The sequence below is a fragment of the Macaca fascicularis genome, chromosome 5, assembly GCF_037993035.2.
Source record: "Macaca fascicularis isolate 582-1 chromosome 5, T2T-MFA8v1.1".
In the NCBI taxonomy this organism is placed as follows: Eukaryota; Metazoa; Chordata; class Mammalia; order Primates; family Cercopithecidae; genus Macaca; species Macaca fascicularis.
Window position 1 is genome coordinate 80537086 of NC_088379.1, and position 24798 is coordinate 80561883.

The following is a 24798-nucleotide window of genomic DNA, read 5'->3' on the forward strand; positions in this document are numbered from 1 at the left end:
GTGTCGGAGGCCGGACCACGTGTACTGTGTTGACTGTCAAAGTCTCTGGGAGCCCAATTTCCGGAAGCGGTGAGTTCAGAAAGAAGTTCCTGCACCGTAGTTCCCCAAGCCTGCGAATCCCCAACCATGAGTGCCTCAGGCGTACTGTCCTTTACCCAGCAAGGATGGGAGCAGGTGCTGGCCAAAGTGAAACGGGCTGTGGTTTACCTGGACTCCGCCTGCGCCGAGAGCCTGCACTGGGGCTGCGGATCCACCCGTCTCCTGGAGGCGGTAGGGGGTCCTGACTGTCACCTGCGAGAGTTCGAACCCGACGCAGTTGGTGGTGGAGCCAAGCAGCCCAAGGCGGTGTTTGTGCTGAGCTGCCTGCTGAAAGGCCGGACTGTGGAGATCCTACGGGACATCATCTGCCGCAGTCACTTCCAGTATTGTGTGGTGGTCACAGCCGTGAGCCACGCTGTCCACCTCACAGCTAATCATGTCCCAGCGGCGGCAGCGGCCGAGATGGAGGGGCAGCAGCCAGTGTTTGAGCAGCTGGAGGAGAAGCTGTGTGAATGGATGGGCAACATGAACTACACGGCCGAGGTGTTCCATGTCCCGTTGTTGCTTGCCCCTGTTGCTCCCCACTTTGCCTTGACTCCAGCCTTTGCATCCCTTTTCCCACTGCTACCCCAGGATGTGCATCTCCTTAATAGCACCCGACCGGACAAGAGGAAGCTGGGAAGCCTGGGTGATGTGGACGCCACTGCCCTAACCCCAGAGCTGCTGCTGCAGATCAGGTGCCTAGTGTCAGGCCTCAGTTCTCTGTGTGAACATTTAGGAGTACGGGAGGAGTGTTTTGCTGTAGGTTCCTTAAGTCGGGTCATCGCTGCGGATCTGGCCAATTATGCCCCTGCAAAGAACAGGAAGAAGACTGCTGCAGGCAGGGCATCAGTGGTTTTTATGGACAGAACCTTGGATCTCACAGGTAAGTGCGTTGCTTCGGAGTTCTTCATTACCATTCCCCACATTTCTGGGACTTTCATTGATTCAGCATATCTTTTATTGACCTTTTATTATATATCAGATTGAGGATATAAAGATGAACTAGAGGGACACAGTCTCTAATCTCACAGGGTTTATTGTCTAAAGTGGAATATAGACAAGTGAATTAGCAATTACAATAACATTTGTTAAATGCTGTAATGGGTAGAAATATCATAAATGAGCATTGCCTTGTTAAACAACAACTTTAGCCCAAGATTATGCTGACATGGAGGAAAACTGTGCACCAGGGAAATTTTATTTTTAGAAATTTATGAATGCCAGTACTCACAACAGTCCTTCATAAGACCACTCTGGTTTGTTGGAGAAGTGTTAACAGATGACCCATCGGAAGGAAAACTACTGTATAATAAAACATAAAATTATCACAGACAATTGAGGTTTAGGAAATGAGTGTTAAAAAGTGAGGCTGAACTTAAATGTCACTAGTAAATGAGATTAAATAGAATTGTAGAAAATATTTTCAAATGTTTATTGATTTTTTTTTTTTTTTTTTTTTTTTTTGAGACGGAGTCTCGCTGTGTCTCCCAGGCTGGAGTGCAGTGGCGTGATCTCGGCTCACTGCAAGCTCCGCCTCCCGGGTTCACGCCATTCTCCCGCCTCAGCCTCCCAAGTAGCTGAGACTACAGGCGCCCGCCATCACGCCCGGCTAGTTTTTTGTATTTTTGGTAGAGACGGGGTTTCACCATGTTAGCCAGGATAGTCATGTTTATTGATTTTTAGCTCTCATATTAAAGATTAAATAATCTCAAATTGTAATAATGTATTATTTACACAAAAGAAACAAATGTAATCCTTAAAGCAGATGAAGAAAAGACACTTTCTGATGTTTGATATGTTATTTTCAAAGGTCAACTTTATTGTTCTCTAATTAGGTTGTATAAAAACTGTTAGTAATGTAGCCTAGCCCCTTCTGCATCCAGGGAGAATAATCAGAAAACTGACATTGGTAGGCATTTCCTTTAATCGGTAAGAAAAAAGTTGAATAAAGTTATAAAAAACAAAATACGTATATTTGAGTTTTTAATCTTAAGATTAATTTTCAGATAAAAAATAGAAAGTAGGCTAAATGGTAATACTGAGATGTAAACTTAATTATGTGACTGGAAAAACCAGATGTCCAGTCTGTGATTTAAATATATAAGTAATAACTGTAGCATCACAGAGTCCATAGGGGATTAAAAGGTAAAACCCAGTAAGCAGATGCTTGTTGAGTTTTTTAGTGGATGCTATATATTACTTTTACTTCTCTTTATGCCAAAAATGTAACAAAGTTGTTTCATAATCAACTGGGAAGTTCACATAATTTTGTACCCTCCCCTAAGACTTCAGTTAGGCAAAACTTAATGTCCCACTGTCCAGCATCATAGTAACAGCTCTTTACATCTTCGGTAGCTAATACTTTGTTTTTAAACATACAGAATAAATAAGGCGAGCATAACTTCTGCCTTCTAAAAGTTTGCAATATAATGTAGTCAAGTATGATTTAGAGCCCGGCATGGAGGCTCATACCTGTAATCCCAGCACTTTGGGAGGCTGAGGCAGGCAGACTGCTTGAGCTCAGGAGTTTGAGATCAACCTGGGCAACACAGCAAAACTCAATCTCTACAAAAAATTTAAAAATTAAATAAAAAAAATGAAAAAATTAGCCAGGTGTGGTGATCTGTAGTCCCAGCCACTCAGAAGGCTGAGGTGGAGGATAACTTAAGCCCAGAAGGCAGAGGTTGCAGTGAACCGCCATCACATCACTGCACTCCAGCTTGGGTGAAAGAGTCAGATTCTGTCTCAAAAAAAAAAAAAAAAAAAAAAAAAAAAAAAGATTTACAAAATAAAGACACATAGAAAGACAAAGTTGCCATTTGGCAGCAATCATTTTATAGATTCTCTCTCATCAAGCGTCCAGATCTCCTTCCCCATACTCACCTTTCTCACTTCTAATATCACTGAGAAAACATAAGCCACTAGAAAAATCCATATTTTCCCATCACCAAATCTACCACCCTTTCTACATGTGTACCCATGTCTTTTTCCTTCCTTCATATTGAAGAGAGCGCTACTGTCCCTGCCACTATCTAATGCCACCTTTTTCACCTATGTAGACTAAATCCTGTCTTTTCACTTCTCTCATAGATTTACTGTTTTTCAAATACCCTCTCCCTTTCTTAGATCATCATTTTTTCCTTTTCCCTGTATTTTCCCCCAGGGAACATCTTCTTTCTTGATCTCCCGTGCTCTCCCAACTTCAATTCCTTTTTTTTTTTTTTGCTTTATTTTATAGCAAACTTGAAAGAGTTGTCTATACTTGTCTCCACAAACATCTACTCCAATTTTCTCTTGACTCCACTTCAATTAGACTTTTATTTTCCAATACTTCCCAGAAACTTCCTTTGTTTTATTACCACATTCATTCTACTGAACTTCAAAGCAGCATTTGACACAGTAAAGTGTGCAAATAGTTAAAAAACAATTAAAGAAGTGTGAAACATATACAGGCAAGCAACTACTTAGCCCAGCTTCTTATATAATCCCTCAAAGCATAACTATGACATATCATTTACTTGCTCAGTATTCCAGTGGCCTCTTATCATACCTCCTGTCAAGTTCCTTACTGTTGTTTTCAAGGCCATACATGATCTCCCCTCTTACAACATTGGCTACCTTGCCATTGCCAGACATGCTAACCATGTTCCAGCCCCAGCGCCTTTGCAATTCCTCTGCAGCTCTGGTTGGGATGTTCTTACTTGAGGTATCCACGTGGCTTTCTCCCTCACATCATTCCTGCTCCTCAGAGAGTCCTTCCTCAGTGACCTTCTTTGACACTCTCTTACCCCTTACCTGGCTTTATTTGTCATAGCCTTTACTATTCCCTGACACTACTAATTGATTATTTATTACCTGTCTCCTCCCACTTGAATGGAAGTTCTTGAAGGGACTCTGTTTTGTTTACTGTTTATTAACCAGCAAGAGTACCTTGAAAACAGTAGGTATTCAATATATATTTATTGAATGAATAGATAAATGAGTGGATTATAGGTTGTAGATACCAGACATTAATTGAGGTTAACACACTTATTTTTTCTAATTGAAAATGTTTCTGAGATTCTTGAATCATATCGTTAGTAATACACAAATGCAGAAAAAATGATGCATACTTTTCTGGATGATGTAAGATTTGGCAGCTTGGGCTCACCGCAAAACTTAAGAAAGAAAATAATGATATTAGCTAGTAATATTTATATGAATATTTTATAGATAAAAACCACTTCTTTGTGATGGCTCATACCTGTAATCCCAACACTGGGTGTGGTGGCTCATGCCTGTCATTCCAGGCTGAGGCTGGTGAATCATGGGAGCCTAGGAGTTCAAAAACAGCCTGGGCAACAGAGCAAGACCCTGTCTCTACAAAAAATACAAAAATTAGCCAGGTATAGTGACTTATGCCTGTGGTCTCAGTTACTCGTGAGGCTGAGGTGTGCGGATTGCTTGAACCTGGGAGTTTGAAGCTGCAGTAAGCTGTGATCGCGCCATTGCACTCCAGTCTGGGTGACAGAGCGAGACCTTGTCTCAAATAAATAAATAAAAATAAAAATCCCACTCTTACATTACCTTATTTGATCTCAACAAATTGAGTGTTCTTTATCATTTTAAGAATTAAGATATTGAGGCTCAAAAGTTGTTCCTTACTGAAAAAAGCATAAGAGTTAGGTAGCCAGGTGTGATAGTATTGTGTCACATTTGACATTTATTTCTATAAATGTCAAAGTTCAGCATCTTTTGTTTTTTGAATTGTCAAAGAGAGAGTTAGTGTTGTATTGTTAGTGTAAAGTCCTTACTTTCTTTACATTTGTTAAGAATCCCTCTGCCAGTAGGTGGTCTTCCAAGGTGAATGGTTAAGTTAGCAAAGGTACTCAGTAGCAGGTTTGTGTGGGAGGGGGCATTTTAGGTACATGAGGTCAGTGAAACAATGTTTAATGTTGAAAGGGGCATTGCTTAAAGGGAACAAATAGAAGATTTCTGTGGGTAGATTCAAGGCAACATATAAAAAGAGTAAGAAAAATTCAGCCACTCTGTCAAGAGCCTGAGAGGAACCATGAAAATATTAGTTTCAATGGGATGCTATGGGCATTCTAACACAAGATATGATGATAAAGCAATGACATTGAACCCCCAAAAGTTCCTTGAGGTATTTCCCAAATACATTAAAAATTATAAAGACTCTGCTTCCTTCTTATCTTCTTGAATAATTCAGTTCAAAAACATTTAGGTAGGACTCAGTGAGGTAGGTGTCTGGCAGGGAGGAAGACCTTGGCTGGGCCTGGGTGTTGGATCCCAAATGGGGTGAGATCTCCTGAGTAGAGTGAGGTCACCTGCTTAGTGGTGGTAGGTGACAGCAGCAATGGCCTGGTAGGGTGATAAAGCCAGAATGGCCAGGGCCCAGTGTATTTGCCTATCTACTGGTTTATGGAACCAAGTTTTGATTTGTGGTCCTCTCTGAAACCAATCAGCTTTGAGCATAGGATACTCAAGAAGTGTCCATGATCTACATCCCATTTAAAAATTATCACCTCCTCACTTTTAGAAGGATTAAAATTACTGCTGGCTGGTGGAGGGTAGACTTTGGAAGATAGATTTTAATCAGGACTAGTTTGTTACTGTGATCCTAATAACTGATAAATTGATGTCTTTTTAATAGATAACTTTTGGATAATCATCCAGATTATCTTCCAGATGATCAGCTTAAAGTCTCATTTGATTCAAAGATGTTTCCACATAGTGTTACATCCCATATTAGTAATATACAGGGTTCATTTTCAGTGGGTACATAGCTGTATTGTCAAACCTTTTGTTTAAATGTTGAAGTAGTTCTGTATTAGTGAGTAAAAATAAGCCCTCTACCTATTAAGACCACAAGTCACCAAATCCTGTTGTCCAGTGGAGGCAATAGATAGGGCCTAGGAGCATGCTAGTGCGGATGCAGCTGGCCCCCTAGGGGCACTGAGAGAACTGAGGCAGTGGAGGTCATGGTGGCTCCATGGTAGTAGTGAATGAGAAAATGCAGCACCTACCTACTGCTTCAGAGTGGCCCCACGTTGAATGAGGTAGTAGGGTAGATGATGTTAGTGGCATTATTGTGGTAAGGGTGCTCCTGGCCCTGGCATTCTGGAGAATACATGGTCATGATGCTCACATTTTTTACGGATTTGCCCTTCTGGATGCAGCAAGCTTAGGGAGCTGGGAAGCTCATGACTATCAGTTTAATGGAGTAGTTGTTATAAGAGTTTGGTGAGGTTTCTTACATCAAATTGTGGCTTACGTTGTGGCATTGTTTAACCAGTGACAACTGAAGCAAACAAAAGATTATACCAACAACTTGTAAAAATCAGAAGGGTTTTACTTTTTATTTTTTGTAAAGACTGGGATTTCACTTTGTTCCCAGGCTGGTCTCAAACACCTGGCTTCAAGCAATTCTCCTGACTTGGCATCCCAAAGTGCTGGGATTACAGGCGTGAGAGGTGATTTGAAAATTAGTAGAATGACTTAAATGATTTGAATTTCAATTTAAGAGACTTGACAGTCATTTTAATATAGAGACCAAAAGGAAATACATTTTTCAGTATTTGATTTAGATATTAATTTATATATTAATTTATGTTATTAGATGCTATTTTGGATGCTAGCCTTGATAATTTACTATTAGAAAATGTATATATTTGTATTTCTTCTTAGATGTGAAATTGGCAGTATCAAAAATAACCTCAAATAATTCATAAGTACTTAACATTGTTAACATCATGATGTTCACAATGTAGACAAGTTTCTTTCTCATCTTTCAGTCATCATCTTTGCTAAAAGTAGTATTTCTTTGTCTAAATGTACTTTTTTTTAAAACAAATATTTATTGAGTGCCTATTTTGTGCTAAGCACTGTTCCAGGTAATAGGGAAACAGTGGTAAACAAGATAGTCAAGTTCCTTTCTCTCCTAGTTATCCAGTTGATAAGTACTCAGGGCTTAAATATAAAAAGTTATAATTGTTTGAGAAGTAAATGGCCACTGATGCTCATATCTTTCATTCTGGCTTGCTTTGACCATGTCTAGACTACCCAGGGTTTGGACACCTATGGGTCGGGCATGTTTGTACCGAGGATTTCAGTACAGCATTCTGTGGGCTATTCTGGCTTCTGATTTGTTTCCAGGGACAATTTAAAAAGAGACTTGATTCATGAATTCCTAAAATATTTGAGTTTGGTTTCCTTTCATGTTCTGGCTCTTGAGATTGGCTAGAGTGTTTTGCTAATAGTTTTCAAGTTCAAAATTAAAAGGTAGGAGATGGTGGTAACGCTGGGAATTAAATTTACTCTCTTAGTTCAATTCTGAATTTTAGCTTCATGTAAACTTTTGTTTTTTTTCTGAGACAGAGTCTCACTCTGTTGCCCAGGCTGGAGTGCAGTAGAGCCATCTCGGCTCACTGTAACCTTCACCTCCCAGGTACAAATGATTCTTGTGCCTCAGCCTCCCAAATAGCTGGAATTACAGGCAGGAAAGCCACCACCATGCCCAGCTAATTTTTGTATTTGTTTTGTTTTGTTTTGTTTTTTAGTAGAGATAGGGTTTCACCATGTTGGCGGGGCTGGTCTTGATCTCCTGACCTCAAGTAATCTGCCCACCTCAGCCTTCCAAACTTCTGTGATTACAAGCAGCTTCGTGCAAACTTTTAAATTAAAATCCTTTTGATTAAAGATTAACTCTCAATCCAGTGGATGGTTCTTAATCCTGGGATTATGATACACTGAAGTGTTTATATTTGCTTTAAAGTATGATTATATATCACTTGTCAAAGTATTAAAATTTGAGTCCACTATTAATGGCTAACATTTGAAAATGAACTGTTCATCTCCGTACTCTGCATATGTAAATTCCTTTAATTTTCACAATAATTTGTGAGATAAGTATTATAATTATCCCCATTTTACAGATGAAACTGAAGCATAGAGGAGTTAAATAACTTGCCTCAGATTACACAGGTATTAAGTGGCAGAGCTAGGATTTGAACCTTAGCAGTTTGCTCCAGTGACTACTCATGTGTGGGTGTGGGAAAAGTTTGAGAACTGTTGTCCTATACAGTAGAGATGATCATTATATGGCGTGTCCAGAAGTTAGCAGCTTCAGAGACTAAACATAGTTGGACTCCAGTGCTGCGTTAGTGCTCAGAAAGGTGTCTGATTTTTTTTCTCCCCCATCTGCTTTTCCAAAACATGCAAACTAACTAACTTATATCTTTATTTCAGGGTTCAGAAGATACTATTTAAAATAAATGGGTATGAGACACAATTGGGAAGCCATATAAAGGGCTGACTAGATTTTTGATGTTAGATCCATGCCAGGATAACCTCACATCCTGGCTTAGTGATTTTTTGTGCTATTTAACCCGCATTGAGCTGTTGAGGGTTTTCTCATTTGTAAAGATAATATTTCTGCATTCTAACCTGTGGGAAGAATATGAAATAATTCCTTTTTTTTTTTTTTTTTGAGACAGAGTCTTGCTGTGTTGCCCAGGCTGGTGTGCAGTGGCTCAATCTCAGCTCAATGCAACCTCCGCCTCTTGGGTTCAAGCAATTCGTGTGCCTCAGCCTCCTGAGTGGCTGGGATTACAGGCACATACCACTACAACTGGCTAATTTATATCTATATCTATGTCTATATCTATGTCTATATCTATATCTATATCTATATATATTTAAGTAGAGATGGGGCTTTACCATGTTGGCCAGACTGGTCTCGAACTCCTGACTTCAAGTGACCCTCCCACCTCAGCCTCCCAAAGTGCTGGGATTACAGGCATCAGCCATGGAGCCTGGCCTGAAATAATTCCTTCATTCAAAAATACATATTATCTATTACTCAAGGAATAGGGGAAATAGTGCTAAAAATATCCAAATCCTTCCAGTTAAGAAGTTTAAATTTTGTTTGGAAATGAAGACAGTCAACAAATTACTAATATCAGTATAATAATATGGGCTATTAATATTAATGAAGGTAGGTATGGTGGTTTAAAGATATGTCTACAAGCTGGATGTGGTGGCTCACACCTGTAACCCCAGCACTTTGGGAGGCCAAAGCGGTGGATCTCTTGAGCCCAGAAGTTCGAGCCCAGCCTTGGCAATATGGTGAAACCCCATTAGCTAGGCATGGTGTTGCATGCTCTAGTGCCAGCTCTTCAGGAGGCTGAGGTGGGAGGATCACCTGAGTCTGGGAAATCTAGGCTGCAGTGAGCCATGATTGAGCCACTGCACCCTTGCCTGGGCAACAGAGCAAGACCTTGTCTCTCTCTATATACATATGTCTACAAATTCTTTGATACGTCTTCCTTCAAGAAATAGAGTTTAAATTCCCCTCCCCTTGAGTGTGGGCTAGGTTTAGTGACTCACTTATCCCTTTATCCCTAAAATAGCATATGGCAGAAACGCAAGAGTGTAATTTTCAAGACCAGGTCCTAAAAGGCATTGCGTCTTTTTCCTTGCTTTGTTCTTTTGGATCACTGGCTCTGACGGAAGTTAGCTACCATGTCATGAAGAGACTTAAGCAGCCCTGTGGGAAGCCCATGTAGTGAGGAAATAGGATTCCTTCCAACAGCCAATGAGGAACTGAGGCCTCCTGTCAATAGCTTTGTGAGTGAGCCATCTGAGAAATGGATCCTCCAGCCCAGTCAAACATTCAGATGACTGCAGCCCCAGCTGACATACTGACTGCAATTTTATGAGAGTCTCTGAGTCAGACCCAGTTAAGCCACTCTGAATTCCTGGATGCATAGAAACCGTGAGATTAATACATATGATTTTAAGATGGTAAGTTTTGAGATAATTTGTTAGCAGCAACATACAACTAATATACTGGGTAAGAGATTAGATAGATACTAAAAAAGTGATGTAGTTTCCACTTTAAATAGAATAGCTAGGGAAGACCTCTGTGAGGTTGTGGCATTTGAGCAGAGACTGAAAGAAGGGAGGAAGCATGCCCTGTGGCTACCTAAGGATAGAACATATAAGACCCAGGGAATGGCAAGTGCATTGGGCCTAAGGTGGGAGCATGTGTGTCATGCTTGAGGACCAGTAGGAGGCTAGTTTGGCTAAAGTGTTGTGAGCAAGAGGGAACACCGATAGGAGATCAGTTGGTGGGGTAGGTAGAGGGAATCCTTTGTATGTTAAAATAAGGATTTAGAATAATAGCCAAGGTATAATGGGAAAGAGTTGGAGAGTTTTGAGCTGTGATGTGACATGATCAGATTTATGTTATATAGGATCAAGTAAGGAGTATGGGGATTGAGGTAGATCCTCAATATATAGTAACTACTATTACTAAAGAGATTATGAGAGCTTAGTTATAGCAATCTTAGCTCTGCCCTTTCCTAGTCAAAAGTCCTTGGGCAAGTTACCTAACTTCTGCCTCTCAGTTTCCTGATCTGTAAAATAAGGACCTCAGAGGGTAATTGAGAGGGTAAAATAAGTTAACATGTCTATCTTCTAGAACAGCTAGAGAAAAAAAATGAAGTAGAGTAAGTGAAAGGTTCCCCCTGCATGATTCTGCAAGATCAGTACAATTCTAGTTACTCAAGACAGTGTTAAAAATGGTATGGATGATCTCTGTTCATTTCATAAGTGTATTAATCAGGATTCTCTAGAGGGACAGAGCTAACAGAATATATGGATTGAACTCTTATGAAGACTTCTCAATGCTTGCTTCTCATTTTATTCCATGTAAGACTTAGAGACAAGTGAAGATGTTACATGGCTTATGATAATGACACTAACACACATATAATCCACAGGATCATACAGAATTGGTATTTTCTGGTCCTGGTAATTTGAAAAGTTTAGCCCTTGAAGCAATTGGCTTAATTTAGGATAAAAAATCCTGAGGTTGAAGGATACTTAGATGTCAGTTGGACCAACTTGAGTTTTTAGATTGGTAGAACAGCACCACATTTATCGAAGTTGTCTCAAATTACACAAGAAACTAGTAGAGGAAGGGACCACTAGAACCCTCGTCTCCATTTTGTTTTTCCTACACCTCTTTGGAAGAGATGTCATTGGGAATGAAGCCATTCTTTGCCCAGACTAAGGACCACATTGCTGTTGGTCAGGTTAAAAGTTGGGCAGGGATGAAATGACTGGGTTCTGATTGACTTGCACCCTAGAGCATCTCAAATAATATTTTACATTTTCTTTAATAAAATAAAAATTAAGCTCTTTGAAAACTAAAATGTGATACAAATCTTGGCATTTTATTCATTTTATAAAAGGAGAATCTGAAGTTACTGTGACATCGATAGACCCTAAATTCTTAAGTCTATATTTGAATTATGTAAATGGCACTAATTAAATTTAAAAAATGAATATTGAATTCTCTGAAGCTGGATATGGGATAAAATGTATTCACAGAAGAGTACATTAATTAGAATATGTATTCTTTTTATAAAATCTGAGAAGCCGAATAATCATGGTCATGAAAAATTGGCATTTTGTTATTTCTCTAATGTAATATTCTAAACAGTTTCTGATGAAATGTGAATAGTTTTACTAATTGGATAAGTCTCATGTGCTTTTGTAGCAAACATTGGGGAAAAGTGAAGTTTTCGTAGAGTTAACATCAACCATAATCCTACTATCCAAAGATAACCTTTCATAAAACTTTGTGTGTGTGTTTATTCTTATTACAACAGGGATGTATGTTCACCATAGTAAGTTTAGAAGTGCATATAAATAGCAGAAAATAAAAATCTCAGTTTGAGAACTGCTTTAATAAATATACTATAATTTAAAGAAAATGATTCATCTGCTTTTGAACATTTAGAATGTTAGTATACAATATTTTAGTCACATAAATTATACTTTGGTTCTATAAAAATAACTTAGCCATTACATCTTAAAAATAAATATTTTATGTCTTGATTTCTCATATTCAGAAAATTTCAAGAGGACTGTTAACAGTTTCAATTTGCAGAGGGTTTAATGAACTGAGACTTGCTGAACATCCCTGAGTTTGGGGTTGGGGAGTTTGGGGTCGGAAGGAGGAATGAGCAACAGCCAGATTGCAGAGGCTATAGAAGTTAGGGAAGAAAGACAGCACACATAGAACACTTGTTTGTGCCTTGTGTCTATGGAAGGCAGATGAAATACGGGAATAGCTTGGGGTAAGGATCAGAAGAATTTGGGCATCAAGTTCAAAGAAAAGTTATTTTGATGATAAATGAAGATTTTAAAAATTTTTAGTAATTGAGGAAGGAAATAGTTGAGAAACAAAGAAATTCTTGATGCTCTGAGGTAGTCCTAATATCTCCATTTCAGCCTTAGTTTAAAGACATAATTCACTTAGAGATTTCTGATCCCTCTCTGGATACCAGGACCATTTATAATCAATAGGCATTAATTCAGCAAGTATTTACCAAGCAACTTCTAGCCTGAGTGCTGGAGAGACAACTATACTTCATAGACAACATAAATAAGACATAGTTCCTTCTAGACCTAATAAATGAAGATTGTACTGGTAGAACAAGAACCCCTTTTTTTAACCTTAGAAGTCACCTTGGAAGCACCCATGCCGGTTCTGTAATAAGTCACTTTAGTGTGCCTTTTTTTTTTTTTTTTTTTTTTTTAAACTAAGAGTATGGTTTTTGGAGTTATCTGGCTCCTGGATTTGAATTCTTACTCTGTAATGTATAAGTTAATTATTTACTTGTTCTTGAGCAAGGTGAGCATAATAATACCTACATATTAGGGTTGCTGTAAGAATTAAGTAGATAATGAATGTACAGTGTGGAACTGAGGACCTGATGTAGCACAAGCCCTCAATGAATATTAGCTGTTTAGGTGAAAATGATGGTGGTGATAATGATGATTCCTTGGGTTCCTGGTTTGGCCTTTCCTTCCTGATTCTTCTTTCCCATTAACATGACGTGGCAAAAACAACAGAGAGATAGAGTTAGGGAGGCATTAGAAGCAAAATGTTAATTGATTTGAAGTCGATGGGCTTATAGCAAATAGATGTGGCAAGTCCTACCCATTGTTGGCATGATGTCTTCCAAGCAATCATGACTTTTATAGAGATAAGTTGGTTTCATGGAAAAAGCCTTGAACTGTGTCATTAGTCTTGAATTTTAATTCGAGTTCATTAATTAAAGTAAAACACCTAAAACAGTGCCTAGTACACAGAAAGCACTCAATAAATGTTTCTGTCATTGCAGGCCATTACCATTCATTCATTTATTCTTTTCTTCATCCAACACATATTTGGTGAGAGCCCACTAGCTGCCAGTTTCCATGGTAGACTTGGTGGGTACAGGGTGAACTAGATAAACAGGGCCTTTGCCACTATGAAGACATAGTTCTAGTGGAGGGGAGATCTGCTATTCTTGGCCAGGTCCCTAAGCCCTTTGGGGTTTTAATATCTTCATCAGTAAAATAAAAGCGAAATTCAGGCCAAGCGTAGTAGCTTACAACTATAATTTCAGCTGGGAGACCAAGGCAGGAGGATCTCTTGAAGCCAGGAGTTCAAGACCAGCCTGGGCAACATAGTGAGAGACTTAAAAACAAAAAAATTAGCCAGGTATAGTGGCTAATTTTCCAACTATCTGGGAATAGTTCCAACTATCTGGGAAACTAAGGTGGGAGAATTGCTTGAGCTCAGGAGTTCAAGGCTGCAGTGAGTTATGATTGCACTCCAGCATGGGCAACAGAGTGACACTCTGTCTCTAAATAAATAAATTAAAAAAAAAAAAAAAAAAAAAAGAAAGAAAGAAAAGAAAGAAGAAAAGAAAACAATGTAAAAAAAATTAAGCTTTAAAATTTCAGGATAGTATCATCTTATGATACTATTTACCTGACTGACTAGATGCACATTATTTGTTTATTTATTCATTCACTCAGCAAATGCTTGTTGATGCCTGCTATGTGTAGGCACTGTGCTAGGTGCTAGGGATACAGTACTAGCCAGAGCAGACATGAGGTCTGCCCTCATGGAGCATTAATTACAACCTGTGAGGTACATGTTGACTAGGTGATTGTGAATGTGATTAGTTGTATAAAGGGCAAAATGTGAGTTTTGTTGAACAGAAACTAAAAATGTTTGTTATTTTTGATAGAAAGCATGTGATAAAACATTTATCCAGCTTGCTTTTTCCTCCTATTTTATGAGTTTACATCTTCTTGTCTGCTTAAACAGGAGCAGTTGGACATCATGGAGACAACTTAGTAGAGAAGATCATTTCAGCACTTCCCCAGCTCCCAGGCCACACAAATGATGTGATGGTTAACATGATAGAGCTCACTGCACTCCAAACTGAGGAGGAAAATTGTAATGTGGTTGCACCAGGCTGTCTTGCACAATCCAAGTAAGATATGTAGTTTTTGTCCTTTTATCTTTCTCTATCTTCCCCTTTCTTTTTCTCCTAGATTGAATATTCCCATAGAAAAAAAATGAAGAGTTGGTCTGGTTGAAAATTTCACAGTTGGTAGCATTTAGCAAAAAGCATTTTTTCTTAATTTTGAAATAACCATATCCACTAAACATAACAATAACCCAGAAAGTATGGAATTTTATAGAAGTGTCATTTACATGTTAGCTTGTTCCCAGGGTTGGTTAAGTGAGTCAGTTTATGTATCTGCATTTCACAGATAGTTTCACATGGAATTGAGTCTAGTCTTCCTCAGTTTCTTTTTCCCGAATGACTTTTTCACATCACTAAAAAGCAACTCAAACAACTCAACCGTGCCATCTTTTTATATTAGATGATATGCCTGTGGATATCAACAGAAGTTTTTATTTCTAAGTACATTTTTTTCTCACGCTTAGAGAAATCAAAGAGAGAAGATTATGTACGTTAAGTTATGCAGAATTTAAAAAATAAAAATTTCTCCAGAAATGACAATAAAAATATATGGTAGTCACCTTCTCAACTTTGTCCTTCATTAACAATTCTTATGGGAATTACTCTCATTTGAAAAAATAAAAGTATTAGAAGGGAATAAAGTATGTAAGTGTATCTGTTTCTTTTATTTTCATGTTCTATATTTTTAAATAAAACAATATCTTTCAGTATTATAGTTTTAAATCTTCACAGTAGCAGATGCATTTGGAATTTCCTCCCATATTTATTAATATAATTAGTATATGTAGCTCCTGAAGTTTTTAGTCTTTTTGTAATAGTTAACAGTACTTATTGGATACCCAATGTTTGTGGGTCAATGTGGGAAGAAAATGGGACATTCTAGACTTTTGTCTATTTTGTGTGTTTACACATACAATAAAAACATAGGCCTAAAGACTTGCAGCTCTACAAACCCAGAAGTAATGTGATTGGAAACACATTTAGCTGTTCAGAGAGCCATTCAGAAGTTAATTATTAAGGATTTACTGTGAGCCTTACTCTAGGTTAACTAACAAGAAGGACATAAAATAATATATTATTCTTCGAACACTCTTTTTGTTGGGGAGTCATGATTTATACCCGATCATAATTTGAAAACAATAGAAATGATTTGAAGTCAAGATTAATGTATCTGTTATGGAGTATAATGTCTACAAGTAAAGTATCAAGTTAATATGGTCTTTGTAGATCAATGTAGACCTTGAGGAAGTGGCAGTGCTTTAAGTCTTGAATGACTTAGAAAAGAGGAGGGGGTTGATGTGAACCAAAGGATATAAACAAAAAATGGTCAGGGCCCGATGTCAATGAGAGATGACCTCATTGGACCACTTCTGTCATCTGCTCTGTTCACATTTTTTGGGTTATGAGGAGCTAGGTACACTTCCAAGCATTTTACATTTGGGAAATCATTTTAAGTTTTACTGTATCCTAATGAGGTAGATTTTATTATTCCCCTATTTTATAGGTAAGGAAACTGAGGCAAAGATATACTAAGTAACAGAGTTAGTGGGAGGTAGAGCTAGAAATGAGTCCAGAATGTTTGATTTTAGGCCAGGCGCAATGGCTCATGCCTGTAATCCCAGCACTTTGGGAGGCCGAGGCTGGTGGATCACCTGAGGTCAGGAGTTTGAGACCAACATGGTCAACGTGGTGAAACCCTGTCTCTACTAAAAATATAAAAATTAGCCGGGCATGGTGGCGGGCACCTGTAATCCCAGCTACTCAGGAGGCTGAGGCACAAGAATATCTTGAACTCGGGAGGCGGAGGTTGCAGTGAGCCGAGATCGTGCCATAGCACTTGAGCCTGGGCAACAGAATGAGACTCTATCTCAGGAAAAAAGAAAAAAAGTTTGACTTTAGAGCCACTGTCTTAACTTCTATGCTATCTATGTGAAGGATCCAGAGAAGAGCTAGGCTCTTGAATAGATTCAAAGAGATGAGAGACAAAAATAAAGTTACTCTTTGAGTTAATTTGGGAGTCCTATGTTTTCAACATAGTGATTATACAAAAAATGGAAATCAATTTTGGCTAATTTAAGCAATAAAGGGTTATTAAAGGGTATTGGGTAGCTAAAAGAGTGAAAGGAAGGATTATTAATCAGATTTTCGAAAGGACAAAATAGTTCCAGGAATGTAGGAAGCAGAGGCTCAGGAAAAGCCTCTTTAAGGCATTGACATTAGAGAGACTGAATTTTAACTGTTTTCTTCAAGTCCTTCATAAGATTCAGATTCTGGGGGAAATGGTAAGATTGGATTTTCTTGGCCTTTGTGCCCACCTTTTGCTCAGTGTGGGTTGGGAGCTCTTTATACTGACTAGAATTACACTAATATCATATGGCATGGCAGAAGGGTGGTTCTTCAAAGGAAAATGGAAACACTTATCAGAAGATGGGGGAACAGATACTGGACATGCAAAAGTAGTAGATGCCCCTTAATACTAGCACACACTTATAGAGGACTTTTTGTATAACAGGCATCATTCTGAGCACTTAGTATGTATTAACTTATGTACTTCTCACGGTATCTCTACGAGGTGGATTCTCTTAGTGTCCCCCTTTATAGAAGAGGAAGGGACTTAAATAACATGCCTAAGGTAACGCATGCAGTTAGACGTGGTGGAGGCCTATATTTGAACCCAGGCAGCATGGCTCTAAAATTAGTGTTTACCGTTACCCTATGCCACTTCCACAGAAACCTAAAGTAATTACAAAAAGAATAAGTAAGCTCCCCAGAGGAGTTTGCAAAAAGAAAGAAGAGTTGAGTCCGTCATTGGACAGCAGGTAAAGAAGCAAATTCTTAGAAGTGTAGTAGAACAAACATAGGCATAAAAGTATCTCAGTCCTATAAGTAATGTTTTGATTATAGTCACTCTGTTTAACCTTGACTCCCCAGCACTGATTCTATTACAAGCTGAGACCAAAGCTAAGCCAATCTTGGAATCTCATTTCCCTTGGCAGTGATGCTTTAGAAATGGGCAAGTGATAAGAGAGAAAGTCTTAGGGCTTCTTGGTCAGATTTCTTTGCTACTGACAAGAGACTCAATAGAAACGTGTCCATTTTTATTCTTCCAGATGTGACCAATATGTCAGACATATTGAGTCTGATAACTGCTGCAGCTATCTTGCTCACATCTGCAAGTTAATGCTAACACGTGAAAGGTGGCCTTGCCAAGAGAACTACAGAGAGGAGCAGCTATAAGCTCCTTGATGCACGATGTTTGGACATCATGTTGTATGGGAGAATATATTTCCTATTGTTTAAGCCAAATTTAGTTGCTGTTTTCTATCACTTGTAGACAAAGTCTTCATGACACATTTTTTACACCTCATTATTTCATCTTATAAAATGAGGGCATTGGCCTAAATGACTCCTAAGGCTTTTCTTGGGTTTAAAATAAAATTCCTTCCTAACTGAGCCCCTGCTGTGACTCAGCTCTGCCTCTCACTTAGGCTATGTTCGTGTATACATATTTTGTCTCCATGGTCTTTGCCTTCATTGGTTGTCCTTTTCTTCTCATTAGACTATGAATGAATGTTATCATAGAATATCATAGAATTTGAGTGTGCCATTCAAAAATCACACCTGTAATCCCAGCACTCTGGGAGGCCAAGGTTGGTGGAACACTTGAGGTCAGGAGTTTGAGACCAGCCTGGTCAACATGGTGAAACCCCATCTCTACTTAAAAAAAAAAAAACAACAAAAATTAGCCAGGCATGGTGGCGCATGCCTGTAATCCCAGCTACTCAGGAAGCTGAGGCAGAAGAATCACATGAATCTGGGAGGTGGAGGTTGCACTGAGCCAAGATTGGGCCATAGCACTGCAGCCTGGGCAATAGAGTAAGACCCTATCTCAAAAAAAAAAAAAAAAAAGGAGTATGGTCTTAAGTGTCAAAGATAAGTCTAGAGGGATATAAACAAAGAAGAAAGCTTTAGAGACAGCAAGTTCGGTGAAGTAGTGAAACTGGAAGTCAGGTTGTAAAAGATAAAGCAATAGGTGGTAAGAAAATTATAAACAAATAGAGGTCTAAAGCAATAATTGGGAGAAAAATAGTAGTTTTTTTTCAATTGCTTGGAAGACTGAGGGAATTATGTTGATTAATTTATCTGCAAAAGAAGAACTGAAATAAATCACAGCTTTCCTAGCATAATTTATATGTCTATCAAAACAATAATAACTACTACCTTCGACCACACCTACCAGAAACTTCTCAATGAAATGAGAGTAAGGATAAAAAAGTTAGTACTGAAAGGCAAAACAAATGGGTGCTTGGCAACAAATATGCCTACAATGGAAAAATCTTTAAAAAGCAATGAGCTTTGATAGTCAAAATTTATTTGCTAAGATAATTTTTATAAAAGGCTGTTTAGAATTATAGCAATTGAAGTTACTGCCAATGCAAATGAGAAACTGAGAATTTAAAATGCATTTTAACATGGACTTCCAGTCCTTATTCTCTGGATTATGTGGAATATTTCAACAAGAAGTAGGCAGAATCTTTTCTGCTTTTATGTTTTCCTCCTGTTGAAATGGGTTTTTATTCTGTGCCCCGGCTCCACTATCTCTAACCGTTTTTAGGTCCTTAAACAACCTTCACTTGATGACCTACTTGCATTTACTACATCTGCGCTTGGCGCTCCTGGCTCTGCACTAACCCTGCACCTGCAGTGCTGCTGGTTCTGTTGGGTTCAGTATCTGCCTCTCCCATTGCTCCCTGCATGCCTCCCTGTGAAAGCCAAGACCTCACAATGGCCTACAATATTATGTGCCATCTAGCTTCCTGGTGCTCTCTGACTGCATCCTTTCTTTTCTTCTTTCCAGCCACATAAGCTTCCTTGCTGTTCTTCCAATAGGACGGGCTAGATCCTGCCTCAGGGCTTTGGCTCTTATACCCCACCCAGATCATTCTTCCTACAGATATACACTTAAGCCCATTTCCCTTTTTCCTTCTTAGTGAGACCTTTGCTGTCCATCTTAGCATTTCATGTCTTCCTTCCCTATTTCATTTTTTTCCCTCCATGGCACTTATCACTTTCTAATATATTGATATTTATGTTGTATTTTGGTTTCTTCCTCTACTAGAGAGCTATGGAGAGAACTCCACTAGCAAATTCCATGAGAGCAGGGATATTTGTCTGATTTATTCACTGCTGTGTCCCCATTGCCAGGCACACCTGGCATTCAAGAGATATTTGTTGAATGAACACATGGCGATGGATGCTGCCAGGGCAGGATCAGTGAGTGAAGCGAGCCTACTTGACTAAGACAGAGAGGGTGAAGCCGGATAAGAGCATGGGGATCTCTAGACTCTGTGAAATATTCTGAACACTGTCATTGGGTTAGTAAAAATATTTGCAAAAGAGGGGGAACTATATTCACATTTCCTTATGATACATTAAATATCTGGAGAATGTTTAAGACACTGATGACATTAGCTATCTCTTACACTGATGGCATTAGCTGCCTCTGTAGTGGAGTGCTGGGTGACTGGAGACACAATGAGAAGTTAGTCAAATGAATGAGGATGGAGGCAGGAGGGAGATTTCTTACTACAAATATCAGTTTGAGTGTTTTGAATTTTCTATCATGTGAATGTTATCTGTTATTTAAAATAAATAGGCATTGGGTTTAAATAAAAACATGTCTTCCTTCTTAAGCTAGCCTAAGGTAGGATTCTCACATCTAGGAAAGAAAGTTGCTGTCTCTTACTTTGGGACCTCTACAAAGCTTCTCTCCCCTATATCATCCTCCATCCTCACTGAACTACTCTTCACTTTACAACTTCTATTAAAATGCCAGAACGCTATACTATAATTGTTTATATGTTTCTCTCCTCTACTAGACTGTAAATTCCTTGAGAGTAAGAGATGTGCCCTGACACTTTTAAGATGTACTAGTGAACTGAGTACAGCAATCAATAAATGATTGAATAAAGTTGTAACATTAGATTTGAGGCCAAGGCTGGGGTGGTGGCTCATGCCTATAATCCCAACACTTTGGGAGGCTGAGATGCGTGGATCACTTGAGGTCAGGATTTCGAGACCAGCCTGACCAACATGGTAAAACCCTGTCTCTACTGAAAATACAAAATTAGCCAGACATGGTGGTGCACACCTGTAATCTCAGCTACTTGGGAGGCTGAGGCAGGAGAATCGCTTGAACCCAGGAGGTGGAGGTTGCAGTGAGCAGAGATCGCTCCATTGCACTCCAGCCTGGGCAACAAGAGAAACTCCATCACAAAAAAAAAAAAAAAAAAAAAAAAAAAGATTTGAGGCCAGGTATAGAAATGATGACATAAATCCATGAAAAGGCTTATCTACTTCATTTTAGTACTTAAATCATTGTCTAGTATTGTTGATTGGTTTTTATATACTATATATATATGAACATATATAAATATAAATCTTACTTCTTTCATTTATTTATTTTTTAAACTTTTTAAAATTATTATTCTTTGAGTTCTAGGATACATGTGCACAATGTGCAGGTTTGTTACATGTGTACATGTGTTACAGGTACACGTGTCCTGTTGGTTTGCTGCACCCATCAACTCGTCATTTACATTAGGTATTTCTCCCAATGCTGTCCCTCCCTGAGCACCCCATCCCCTCACAGGCCCTGGTGTATAGTGTTCCCCACCCTGTGTCCAAGTGTTCTCGTTGTTCAGTTCCCACCTATGAGTGAAAACATGCCATGTTTGGTTTTCTGTCCTTGTGATTGTTTGCTGAGAATAATGGTTTCCAGCTTCATCCATGTCCCTGAAAAGGACATGAACTTACCCTTTTTCATGGCTGCGTAGTATTCCATGGTGTATATGTGCCACATTGTCTTAATCCAGTTGAAAATTGATGGACATTTGGGTTGGTTCCAAGTCTTTAATATTGTGAATAGTGCTGCAATAAACATATTTGTGCATATGTCTTTATAGCAGCATGATTTATAGTCCTTTGGGTATATACTCAGTAATGGGATTACTGGGTCAAATAGTATTTCTAGTTCTAGATCCTTGAGGAATTGCCATACTGTTTTCCACAATGGTTAAACTAATTTACACTCCCACCAACAGCGTAAAAGCATTCCTATTTCTCCACATACTCTCCAGCATCTATTGTTTGATGATTTTTTAATGATCGCCATTCTAACTGGTGTGAGATGGTATCTCATTGTGGTTTTGATTTGCATTTCTCTGATGACAAGCGATGATAAGCATTTTTTCATGTGTCTGTTGGCTGCATAAATGTCTTCTTTTGAGAAGTGTCTGTTCATATCCTTTGCCCACTTTTTGATGTTTTTTTTTTTCTCTTGTAAATTTGTTTTAGTTCTTTGTAGATTCTGGATATTAGCCCTTTGTCAGATGGGTAGATTGCAAAATTTTTCTCCCATTCTGTAGGTTGCCTGTTCACTCTGATGGTAGTTTCTTTTGCTGAGCAGAAGCTCTTTAGTTTAAGTAGATTCCGTTTGTCAATGTTGGCTTTTGTTGCCATTACTTTTGATCTTTTAGTTATGAAGTCTTTGCCCATGCCTATGTCCTGAATGGTATTGCCTAGATTTTCTTCTGGGGTTTTTATGGTTTTAGGTCTAACATTTAAGTCCTTAATCCATCTTGAATTAATTTTTGTATAAGGTGTAAGGAAGGGATCCAGTTTCAGCTTTCTACATATGGCTAGCCAGTTATCCCAGCACCATTTATTAAATAGGGAGTCCTTTCCACATTTCTTGTTTTTGTTAGGTTTGTCAAAGGTCAGATGGTTGTAGATGTGTGGTGTTACTTCTGAGGCCTCTCTTCTGTTCCATTGGTCTGTATATCTGTTTTGGTACCAGTACCATGCTGTTTTGGTTACCGTAGCTTTGCAGTATAGTTTGAAGTCAGGTAGCATGATGTCTCCAGCTTCGTTCTTTTTGTTCAGGATTGTCTTGGCTATGCAGGCTCTTTTTCTGGTTCCATATGAACTTTAAAGCAGTTTTTTCCAATTCTGTGCAGAAAGTCATTGGTAGCTTGATGGGGATGGCATTGAATCTATAAATTACCTTGGGCAGTATGGCCATTTTCAAGATATCGATTCTTCCTATCCATGAGCATGGAGTGTTCTTCCATTTGTTTGTTTGTGTACTCTTACTTACTTAGGCAGTGATTTGGAGTTCTCTTTGAAGAGGTCCTTCACATTTTTCGTAAGTTGGATTCCTAGGTATTTTATTCTTTTTGTAGCAATTGTGAATGGGAGTTTACTGATGATTTGGCTCTCTGTTTGTCTGTTGCTGGTGCATAGGAATGCTTGTGATTTTTGCACATTGATTTTTGTATCCTGAGACTTTGCTGAAGTTGCTTATTAGCTTGAGGAAATTTTGGGCTGAGCTGATGGGGTTTTCTAAATATACAATCATGACATCTGCAAACAGGGACAATTTGACTTCCTCTTTTCCTAATTGAATACCATTTATTTCTTTTTCTAGCCTGATTGCCCTAGCCAGAACTTCTAACACTATGTTGAATGAGAGTGGTGAGAGAGGGCATCCTTGTCTTGTGCCGATTTTCAAAGGGAATGCTTCCAGTTTTTGGCCATTCAGTATGATATTGGCTGTGGGTTTGTCATAAATAGCTCTTATTATTTTGAGATACATTCCATCAATACCTAGTTTATTGAGAGTTTTTAGCATGAAGGGCAGTTGAATTTTGTCAAAGGCGTTTTCTGCCTCTATTGAGATAATCATGTGGTTTTTGTCATCAGTTCTGTTTATGTGATGGATTACATTTATTGATTTGCGTATGTTGAACCAGCCTTTCATCCCAGGGATGAGGCTGACTTGATCGTGGTGGATAAGCTTTTTGATGTGCTGTTGGATTCTGTTTGCCAGTATTTTATTGAGGATCTTCGCATCAATGTTCATCAGGGATATTGGTCTAAATTTCTCTTTTTTTGTTATGTCTCTGCCAGGCTTTGGTATCAGGATGATGCTGGCCTCATAAAATGAGTTAGGGAGAATTCCCCCGTTTTTAATGATGGGAATAGTTTCAGAAGGAATGGTACCAGCTCCTCTTTGTACCTCTGGTAGAATTTGGCTGTTAATCCATCTGGTCCTGGATTTTTTGTGGTTGGTAGGCTATTAATTATTGCCTCAATTTCAGAGCCTGTTGTTGGTCTATTCAAGGATTCAACTTCTTCCTGGCTCAGTCTTGGGAGGGTGTATGTTTCTGGGGATTTATCCACTTCTTCTAGATTTTCCAGTTTATTTGCGTAGAGGTGTTTATAGTATTCTCTGATGGTAGTTTGTATTTCTTTGGGGTCGGTGGTGATATCCCCTTTATCATTTTTTATTGCGTCTATTTGATTCTTCTCTCTTTTCTTCTTTGTTAGTCTTGCTAGTGGTCTATCAATTTTGTTGATATTTTCAAGAAACCAGCTCCTGGATTCGTTGATTTTTTGGAGGGTTTTCTGTGTCTCTATCTCCTTCAGTTCTGCTTTAATCTTAGTTATTTCTTGCCTTTTGTTAGCTTTTGAATGTGTTTGCTCTTGCTTCTCTAGTTCTTTTAATTGTGATGTGAGGGTGTCAATTTTAGATCTTTCCTGCTTTCTCTTGTGGGCACTTAGTGCTATAAATTTCCCTCTACACACTGCTTTAAATGTGTCCCAGAGATTCTGGTATGTTACGTCTTTGTTCTCATTGGTTTCAAAGAACATCTCTATTTCTGCCTTCATTGTGTTATGTACCCAGTAGTCATTCAGAAGCAAGTTGTTCAGTTTCCGTGTAGTTGTGCGGTTTTGAGTGAGTTTCTTAGTCCTGAGTTCTAGTTTAATTGCACTGCAGTCTGAGAGACAGTTTGTTGTGATTTTTGTTCTTTTACATTTGCTGAGGAGTGCTTTACTTCCAATTATGTGGTCAATTTTAGAATAAGTGCTATGTGGTGCTGAGAAGAATGTATATTCTGTTGATTTGGGGTGGAGAGTTCAGTAGATGTCTATTAGGTCTGCTTGGTGCAGAGCTGAGTTCAAGTCCTGGATATCCTTTTAACCTTCTGTCAAAAGGTTGATCTTTTTCTGTCTCGTTGATCTGTCTAATATTGATAGTGGGATGTTAAAGCCTCCCATTATTATTGTGTGGGAGTCTAAGTCTCTTTGTAGGTCTCTAAGGACTTGCTTTATGAATTTGGGTGCTCCGGTATTGGGTGCATATATATTTAGGATAGTTATCTGTTCTTACTGAATTGATCCGTTTTGCATTATGTAATGGCCTTCTTTGTCTCTTTTGATCTTTGTTGGTTTTAAAGTCCGTTCTATCAGAGACTAGGATTGCAACACCTGCTTTTTTTTGCTTTCCATTTGGTTGGTAGATCTTCCTCCA

The 24798-nt window shown here is 38.6% G+C and overlaps 1 protein-coding gene across 6 annotated transcripts in view; it reads left to right on the forward strand.

Annotated features, from left to right (window-relative positions):
- Window positions 1–24798, forward strand: part of SCFD2 (sec1 family domain containing 2) — a 510081-nt gene continuing 485283 nt past the window's right edge. For all 6 annotated transcript variants that reach the window (XM_045392615.2, XM_065545208.1, XM_005555295.4 and 3 more), the window contains exons 1-2: window positions 1–964; window positions 14258–14426. In XM_045392615.2, coding sequence (XP_045248550.2) covers window positions 127–964; window positions 14258–14426 — 1007 coding nt within the window. In that variant the 5' untranslated portion in view covers window positions 1–126. The remainder of the gene's footprint in view (window positions 965–14257; window positions 14427–24798) is intronic.